General features: G+C 41.4%; 1 protein-coding gene across 1 annotated transcript in view; it reads left to right on the forward strand.

Moving 5' to 3' along the window:
* Positions 1-3959, forward strand: part of LOC102038522 (solute carrier family 2, facilitated glucose transporter member 11-like) — an 8003-nt gene extending 4044 nt beyond the window's left edge. The window contains exons 7-12 of the mRNA XM_005428419.1: positions 256-443; positions 1435-1545; positions 2061-2162; positions 2460-2535; positions 3300-3427; positions 3753-3959. Coding sequence (XP_005428476.1) covers positions 256-443; positions 1435-1545; positions 2061-2162; positions 2460-2535; positions 3300-3427; positions 3753-3959 — 812 coding nt within the window. The remainder of the gene's footprint in view (positions 1-255; positions 444-1434; positions 1546-2060; positions 2163-2459; positions 2536-3299; positions 3428-3752) is intronic.
* The last annotated feature ends 5896 nt before the right edge of the window (positions 3960-9855 follow it).

Here is a 9855-nt window from a genome sequence, read left to right on the forward strand (position 1 = left end):
TGCATGATTAAAGTCCTCCAGACCAAGCAGAGTCATCAGAGACATTTAAGATCTGCCCCTAACTGCTACAGCATTTTCCAGGGAAGTTTCACCATGTTCCAGTAAGTGATGTTCTTTCCAGTCCTTTGCTCAGTAACTGATAAATCAAAGCATGAACTCAAGTGCAAATGTTTAGTTTCATTAAAAGTAGAAAAACACAGAATTATGAGTGGATCAAATGATGGAGGAATATACTTCATTCTGTCTCTTCTATAGCCATGAAGCAGCTCTGGGGAGAAGGGAATTATCAAACAGAATTTGATGACTTGATGAAGGAAAAGGCTGTAACAAAAGGCACCAAAATCATGAATGTCCTAGAGGTGCTGAGAGAAGGATCTGCACACCCACAGCTGTGCACCATGCTCCTCCTTTTGCTGAGCCTGCAGCTCTGTGGCCTCAGTGCAGTTGAGTATGCCCTATTTCCATGCTTGCAGCTGCTATTAAGTCTCCAAATTACCCCAATGCCTACTTGTCCCTTCCCTCTGGGTCTGCATTATTCCACCTCACACAGAGCCCACTGCCTGGTATCATCCCCAGGACTGTTCATACCTTTCAGGGAGCTTCTCAGGTGGGAGTACAAGAGCTCCAACTCAGCCTAAGTTCCTGCAAGGGCACTGTGCCTTCATTCCCCTGGTGCTACAACCAAGGAATCTGAGGAGGAAAGGGTTACAAGTACCCTAAGTTAGAGCAACCCAGCACCACTTTCTTTGACTTTCTTTGACTTCTGCAGTAGCAGATGGTGAGCTATTGCTATTCAGTTTCATTTCATTTGAGAAAGGACATTTATCCATTAAGTAACACCCTTTCAGCAGGGTCCATGTAAAGCTGGCTGAGGCCAGTGCAGCCCAAGCTGGCAGTCATTCCCCTCATGTTTTCACTTGTCTGGGGGTCTCTCCATGAGCTCTGGCTCAGCCCGTGCTGGAGGTGGTTCATTCCAGCTGCCAGCAATGGAATTCCCTCTGCACTCTGCTGCCAGGGAAATGGTGCCCATTCCCTCAGGGACCCTGCAGATGAGCAGATTCTGTTTAGCAACTGGAAAAGATCAGAATGAACTGTTTGCTTGACAATGTCTTGTGTGCTAAGACTGGGATTTGCTTTTCTTTCTCTTGTCTTGTCCCTTTCCTTTTCCTTTTTGCCAAAACAACACCTTTTCCCATGTTTTTCAGGCAACATGCTCCTTGCAACTACTGTTTTTTCCTTTCCCCCCCGCCACAAATCCATTTCCTTGATTGCCATTAACCTTTTGATTTCTCATATCTGGAACAGTTATGTTATCTCTACTAAGGCCCAATAATATATTGCTGCTTTTGCAGTGAGGACATATCTAGTTCTAAGTGATCCTGGATAAGCACGTATCACATCTATTAACTGTGCTTTCTTTTTCTTATTTCCCAGATCACCTTTTACACCTCAGAAATTTTTGAAACAGCCAACCTGCATGAAAGCATAATCCCATATGTATCTCTAGGAGTTTCAATCTCTGAACTCATCTCTATCATATTCTGTGTAAGTCAGAGCTTCCTGGGGTTTTAAGAATTAAAGTATTCTTCCTTGAAGCCAATGAATCTTCTCCTTATGAACCAAAAAATTTTTCTCTGGTGCTGCGTAACTCTGTCCAGTGGTTGTTACCATCCACTGCAAATTTTGTCCCAACTTTCATGTGTTTCATCCCATCTTCATTAATCTTAATTTCTTATAAGAATCCCTTCTGAAGTGTCATTCAAATATAAATATGTGTACTCATTTCCCCATATTTGTGTATAGCTGTACATTCCAATGCAGTTGTACCATGCTTCCATCAATTACAGTGTTTAAGAAGTAGCTGCAAAGCTGGGCAGTGATGGTAATTCATGGTATTAGAGAGTGTAGAAGGAATTCAATAAAATAACAAAGTTGGTACCAATAAGATTTGTGTTCTCTGAAGTAAAAAGAGCTCAAGGGGAATGCTTGATTGGTTGGATGGCTCACAGTTGGATTTTGCCATGTTCCAGTGATGGGCAATATCTGTTTCTGTTCCTCAGAGCTCCATAATCGATCGCTTCGGGCGCCGCGTGCTCCTGTGTGGGGGTTATTTGCTGATGGCTCTGATCCTGGTGCTGCTTGAAACGAGCCTTCTGCTGAGTGTAAGCAAATGTCTCTGCAGGAGTGGGCCTGCAGCAGAATTCTCTGTGCAGGACAGCAGCCTTTGCTCTCATGTCCAAACCAGCAGGTCAGAATGTCTCCTAAATACAAGCTCACCTCTGTAGATGTGACACTACCAGCTGCTCCTGGTTCAGTAAGGAAAGATAAGCAGGTCTAGAGAGCATCCCTTACACAGCTCAGCATCATGGGCTTTTGCAAAATATTGCTGCTCCTGAGCTTGGATCAGCTGTGTTACAACTATAAAATTGATTTTTGTTCTCCTCCCTCCCTTTGTCTAGGATCAGTTCCTCTGGCTGAGGTACTGCAGTGTTATTCTCATCTTTCTGTTCATCATTGCTTATGGACTAGGACCAGGTGAGCACCACAATAAAAGCTTGGATCACAGGGATAAGTACAGACCATGAATGTATAGAAGTAGAACTAGAATGTGTGAGTATATCTTTGAAAATCAACAGCTTAGTTGAGACAGATTGAGGGAATCTCAATTTTTGATTAATTAATTACCCAAGAAACAATTTCTTTAACAAATCATTCACACCCAGATGAATCAGGACCCTGTTTCCTCTCACTGGGTTACAGGTTCAAACCAAATAAATTCTTGTTAATCAATTCATGAAGACTTGTTTTGCAGTATTTGAATACTGTTCCGTGCACACAGGTTCAGATGGCTGATCTCTGCCAAAGGGCAGAAGTAGGCTTTTCTAAAATACCAGAATTTTCTCAACTTATAAATTCCTACTCTGTGAAAGACTGACACCCGACAGCCTGCACAATCTGCCTCTTAGCACTGCTCTGTCCTTTCTTGTCCTCTCTTAATATCACCCTTAGTCACCTCCATCAGTAACACCAGACCCAAACTTGCAGCTCTCTGGTAGAACCTCACTCATCTAAGACCAGAATTTACTCTGGAAGTTCTCAGACTAAACACTACCAGTAGTTACTAAAGTCTCCAAATTCAAATGTCAGCCTTTGGTATTGTAAGGGTTGTACCTGACAGACATGAATGTCTAGAAAACACGACAGAATTCCCACAGTAGTAGAACTGAGGTATCTTCTATGGGAAATGGTCAATTACAGCAATGTTTCTATAATTTTTTATGTTGGTTTTTTTCCCTCAGCTGGAGCTGTTGTGGCTGTCATGAATGAAATCTTCACTCTGTCAACAAGGGCCTCTGCTTTTGTAATTGGTGGAATGATCATTTGGCTGGGCCTCACCTTCACTGGAATGGTTTTCCCCTTTGCTGTAGTATGTAATTGGATTCAAATCTTCTCTTTGACTCTGTCAGTTTAATCTGGATTTCTAGGCTGATCTGGACAGGGAGTAGGATGAAATGATCAAAACTGTGAATCCCTTGTTGCTATGGCATATGGAGGCCATTTATATAAAACATTTCCCAGTACTTCAGAAACCACTTGCTGCCCCAAGAATAGATTGAAAAGATAAATAAATATTGTTTCTGTAAAATGAGCCTATTCCTTATTTCACAGGAACAAATCAACAAGTTTCAAGAATCTATAGGTGCAAGTGTTGCCAAGGAAATCACTCATCTTGTTCTATTTTTTATCTCCAGATGCTTCTTGGTCCTTTTTGCTTCCTCATCTTTGTTGCTGTCCTGGTCATTTCAGTGGTTCTTACCTACCTGTTCCTCCCAGAAACAAAAGGGAAGTCAACTTCTGAAATCACAGAGAAATTCAAAAGCTGCAGGTTTAAGAGGAAACATCATCAGGCTGTGGAGATATATGCTGCTGAAGAAAAGACATTTTGCACCAGGCTCTGATAAGCCACCAAAAATAATTTCCACAGTTCTGGCATTACATGTCAATTGTATTTCAAGTTTTTCTCCATTACTATCATTTTAAAGCAGCAAGATTTGTGTCTATGTTTCTTACTTGATAAGAAAGTTCTGCTCAGGATTCAGAGCAGGATGAAGATAGGATTAAACATGGCCATAATTCTTTCAAACAATTTTCATGTCATTTCTTTATGTTATCACACTGTAAAGGACTTAGTGACGATTCTGAACATTGCTCATGAACAAATACCAGGTGGAATACAAATACCAGATAGAATGCAAATGCCAGGTAGAATACAAGTGCCAGGTAGAATAACATCTATTTCCTTGAGCTGCCATCAAGTAACTGCATGTCCTGATTGTATCTATGACTGTCAGGGATCAGCCCTGATCCCCAGGCAGTTTGTACAGAAGAATTCTCACTTTTATCCTCTAGAGCAGCCTGGCTGCACTCTCCATGCAGATCAGTTGTAGCAAAATTAGGAGGAAGTTCTTGTAATATATTCTGGTGCCTCAAGGATGGCACAAGGGTTAACAAATACACAGTGCTGAGAGCTGGAAGAAAAGAGCTCTGGAGAGAGACAGAGAGTAAAGTTTTGAGAGAGTAGATAGCTTGAAAATTCAGCCCATTTTATGAAAAGTAGCTGCTCAAAAAAGGGAGAAGTTGTGCTATCCAGTATCTGCTGTCTGTGTGCTGCAGTAGGACAGCCTGCATTTGCTGCTGCACAATCCTGCACTTCAGTGCTGTGCTCCCTGCACTGTGCTGCTCAAGGGCTGCCAGTCCTGCAGGCCACTGCAGTGTCCAATCACTCCCCTCTCTAAACTTTTCTACCTTTGTATAGGATGATCAATTATTTTTCCTTTTTCTGCCAAGGTATTTCATGCCTTCTCTTTAGCAGGACCATAAGTCTTTTCTTTCTGTAGTTTACCCATTCCTATTTATTATCATTTTGAGTTTCAGGGAGTTTTCTATTTTAAAATTTCAAATAATATACTCACTGCTTCTCAAGGAATAACCATAGAAGAAGCTCTGATATTAAAGTGCCAGTGTGTGTTCCAGCAATTGAAACCTGATTTAGATTTTAGATTCACTCCCTTTATCACTCCCTGGATCAAAACAGAGCACTCATGCTGGTGAATGTTCCCATTCAGAGAGCCCTCTCCTATTGAGGGACTGAAATATTTAATCCACCCATTTTAAGCATTGTCCAATTGCTACAAAAAACATAAATCAACAGAAATCATACGAAGTAAACATTAACCTCAGCCTCGGAGCAGGATGGCTACTTAAGCTGAAGGTGCAGAAGAGGCATGGGAGAAAACAGAGTCTGGCAGAGCTCTGTGTGCCTGGGATCAGCCACACTTCTGATGTATGGACCAGCTCCTTCCAGCAGTGGTGAGTACTGCAGCACCAGCTGTTAGCATTAACTTGCAGAAGAACTGAGAGGTTGCCTGTTGCAATTGCCATTCCTAAAGATAATGCATTACATATTTAGCAAACTATTTTCAAAATAATAGGGTAGGGCAGGGGATGATCCTTTGAAATTAGAGTTAACATTTAAAATCAAAAAATGAAAAGACACAGACTTAACGTTCTGGACTAAACTATCATGGAAATTTTGAAGGAAGTTCCAGCTGGTTAGAAAAACTAATTTTAAAAAATTAGAAATTAAATTCTTTTACTTCTTAAATGGTGAGGTATTTAAATTCTTTTACATCTTAAATGGTGAGGTGTACCATTTTTACCTTCTTGCTTCCATGTCCAAATGTGATACTATCAGGCTACTCTCCTAGCTGGTAACCTGATATTGTTATGAAATGGTACATTTGAAAAGAATTGTTTTATGAGTGGTTTAGTTAGTTAATGTGAAGAAAAGCAGCAAAACTGAAAATCCAGAACCTTTATCTGGTTGATCTTTTCTTGCATTTATGCTTTGCATGTTCTGCTGAGATGGTCTAAGCATCATCAAACAAGCCAATATCCTAGAAATGCAGGAGCTACCATATCACAGCTGCTTCTGTGATGAGCTTGAACTGTTCCTTGCATGTTCAGTACCATTGGTTGGCTGTAATGCTCCTTCTGTTGGGAACTGGTGGATCCTTCACAAGTCCCTTTCAAACCTCTATGAACAAATCCTCCTCCATGATAAGAAAAGCAGATGCAGCATCTTCAGGAGCCATTGGTGGTGGGGTCATAAAGGATGCTTCCCAAATCAAATTGCAAATTTTTTTCCATTGACTTTTAATTCCCAGCTCTTTCCCCCCACTCCTCTTTGCAGAAAAAAAGGATAAGAGCTTGCCTATATCTGCCTCTGAGCAGGTTGTTCAGGTAACAAACATCAGTGTCTCCACTCAACAGATGTTGCTGCCATGCCCTCTTCCCTCTGCCCTCTCTGACAGTGCAGCTTGCAGCTCCCCTAGCAGTGTTATCCAGGGGAATGTCTAATTCCTGTGTCTCCTGTGAGAGATGAGGACAGCATGAGGCCAAATGGATCACAAATGTAACATTTCTCTTCTTCCATGCTGTTCTTTCCCAGCCTCCCCAGGTGTTATCCAGGGGAATTTCTAATTCCTGTATCTCCTGTGAGAGACAAGGACAGCATGAGGCCAAAAGGATCACAAATGTAACATTTCTCTTCTTCCATGCTGCTCTTTCCCAGCCTGCCCAGGTTCCACAGTGAAATGCAGTTGCAGGTGGCAGTGCCTCTGACCTGTGCTGAGCACACACTAAAGCCATAGAGTTCCTAACTCAATAGGCAGATGGAAAAATACCCCTTGGGGTCAGTGCTCACCATTGGCACTGTACCAGACCAGTGGTGTGCTCTTCTGCAGTAACTTCCACTTTCATGTCTCAGTTCCTCCGCTCTGATTTCACTCTTTGCTGCTCCTTTTGCAGGAGCTGCTCTCAGCTGGAGCCCTGCAGAGGGACTGTTCATCCCTGTCACCCAGCACCAAGGCTGGCTTAAAAAGCTGCCTTGGATCCCTCTGTCCCTTCTTGTGAAGTGGCTGCCTCTGCTACAGCTCCAGTGTCTCCTGCAAGAAGCCAGGTTGCTTTGCTGTGCTCCTGCTCTTCTTCATGGCCTTTCCAGCACTCATCCTCCCAAACCACAGCAAGCCAAAGTGCCAGACCTCAGGAGCCCTGCTCTCCCCAGTGCTCACTATTGCTGCATCTCCTGCAGTTACTGATAAACCAGAGAGTTGATGATTAACCTGCCAATATTAATGTTTGTGAGTTGTTTTAATCCCTTCCCAAGGCCTTTCTCTCATACATCTGCAAGAAACATCTCAAATTATTTTGACTACTCACCCTACCTATCTTGACTTAAAGAAAGAAGAAAATTTTAACTATTTTATTTCTATTGCTGTTTCACACCTCAAGACTGGAGTGTATCATGTCACAGTAACCAAACAAACTGAATTTCATGAAGTTAAACTTTGCCTTCATTGTCATCATTTTGTCATCATGTTCAAAATGCTGTAAAAGGAGGAGAAAAAATCAAATAAAATTTTCTTTCTCTGATTTATTTCTAAGAAAGCCTCATCTCTGTCTTCTTCCTTATCTTTGCTGAGATCCTCATCAGCTCAACATCTTCATCTTCCTCTTCATTCCAAAGACAAAGGAAAACTTTTTAATGAAAATAATGATAAATTTGGCATGTTAGATTTTAGGAGATCTCATTCCTTTACAGGAAATTCTTCCCTTGAGAAAGTACCACCTATACCAACTGGTCAGCAGAAAGACCATATATGAGGTCATTAAAGACCTTGATGCCTGTAGACTGCAAGATAAAGGCAAATTATTGTTTTCTATCATGGGAAAAGATACCAATATTTTTTCACAGACACAAGTGGAATCTTCACAAATGAGAGCATAAAATATGTGCCATGTTAAACTCTTAGATTTCACTTAGAACTTGTTTTGTACCTAAACATCTTCTTTAGTTCCAGTCCCCGTGATTTTGTTATTCAGAATTTTGTTTTGGGTTTTGGATTTTAACAAACCCAAATCGAATCTAAAAGAAACCACTGAGTTTTCTACTTCTTGAAATTAAACTGCAGATGGCTTCAGTCATCCACAATGAGTCCAGTGTGGCTCAAGCTGGTTAGAACCAAGCCTGATTTTCAGCTCTTTACACAAAACTGTTTGTTTGACACACCTCATGGAGGTGGGGTTTGTGTATTTGTCTATTTCACAGCAAGCATTCCTTACAGATCTATTAAAAAATAATTACAAGATGTCCTTAACTCAGTAATAATTCTTTAAACATGAAATCCTGCACAACTTCCAGTGTAGCAGCTTTTTCTATAATACAGGTGACATTTCCAACAGAAATGGTCCATTTCATTGATTTCACAAAAATACAAGAAGTAAGCTCCTAGAATGAAATTCTCCTAAAATTGCCAATAAAGTGAAATAGCACCATGGCTCAGAATCAGCAGAAATCCCTCAAAATGTAAGAGACATTTCAGTGAGAGCTGGCTGGGATTTGCTGCTATTTGAGGTCCTCAGTAATGATTTTCAAGGGGTGAATCCTTATGACATATCCTCTCTACACCTCAGTACAATTTGAGAAAAATACACCATGAAAAGGAAACACTGACATTTTGAAACAATAGCCAAGAGATATGCAGGTAATTACAATGTCAGTGTTCAAGAGAAAATACAAAAAATGCCAAATCATTCTAAACACTACTGCCAGCCAGGATAAACAGCATTTGCTATGCAGTTATACAGACAATACTTGGAGTTACACAAGTAAACCAGGATTTAATATTAACATGCACTTTTTTCTCATTTATTTAGACTCACAGGATTTGCCGTGAACCCCTCTGTAAATAATTACATTCTGTGTTTTATAAACTGAGTTTACTATTCCTGAGGGTGAGCTTGAGCATTTCCTGAGGGCCTCAGTGTAACCCCAGTGCCCCAAGTGCCCCCACCAGGCCAGAGCCCTGGCATGAGGAGAATGAGCACAGGCTTTGAAGGCCAGAGGAGCACAGGGCATCCACCACACAGGAAAGCCCCAGGCACACCAAGCTCCTTTTCCCCAGTGCTGGCTCCAGTGGAAGCTGCATAGAGCTGCAGTTGGAGCTTTGCCTCACAAGAAAGGAGCCTCTGGGAATCAAAGGTGATTTTTCACTGCCTGCAACACTGATTTTGGAACCATTCTGTGTCAAAGCTGAAATCTGAGGGAGGAAGATCCTGGTGGTCCTATCCCAATTTGTTAGGGCATATTTATCTTTTCTGACAACTTCCATGAGTTGCCTCTTATTCTTTTTCACCACACCTGGTCAACAAACATCCCCATAAACACCAGACAACAAATACCCTTCCTCAGCACAGTCTAACTGATTCATAAGGCCAGAACAGCAAAATTAGCCTCCGAATTTGCCTATTTTTCTTCTAATTATCATATTTATTTTATCAAAGAATTACACACTTATTTATAAATAGCAGTAGCTAAACCTTGTTCCAGCTGCTTTTAGCTTTCTGCAGACTATGGCAGATATACACACTAGTCTATACCATAGAAGTAAAGCATTTTACTGTTCCTGGAAAACTGTTTGGATTGTTTTGCCTGAACTCTTCTTGTTTCCCTTCCCAAAGCCCTCACTGGTCCCCAGATGCTAATTTTCTCCGCTTTGATACTTTCCCCCTGGAGACTGGACTAGGTGTAATTATTTCCTGAAATACTTAATCTGGCAGTGTTAACTTTGGCCAGTTGAAGTAAATATAAGTGAGTGAAGATGAAATAGTGAAAATTTAACTCTGATCCCTGAAGCCAAATGCCCAGTGCTGGAGCAGCAGGCAGGAGGCAGAGACACGAGCCTGTGATGACAAAGACACACCACAAGCTGGACAGCCAGCCCTCAGGCAGAG

This window comes from Geospiza fortis, unplaced genomic scaffold (assembly GCF_000277835.1).
Source record: "Geospiza fortis unplaced genomic scaffold, GeoFor_1.0 scaffold31, whole genome shotgun sequence".
Taxonomy (NCBI): domain Eukaryota; kingdom Metazoa; phylum Chordata; class Aves; order Passeriformes; family Thraupidae; genus Geospiza; species Geospiza fortis.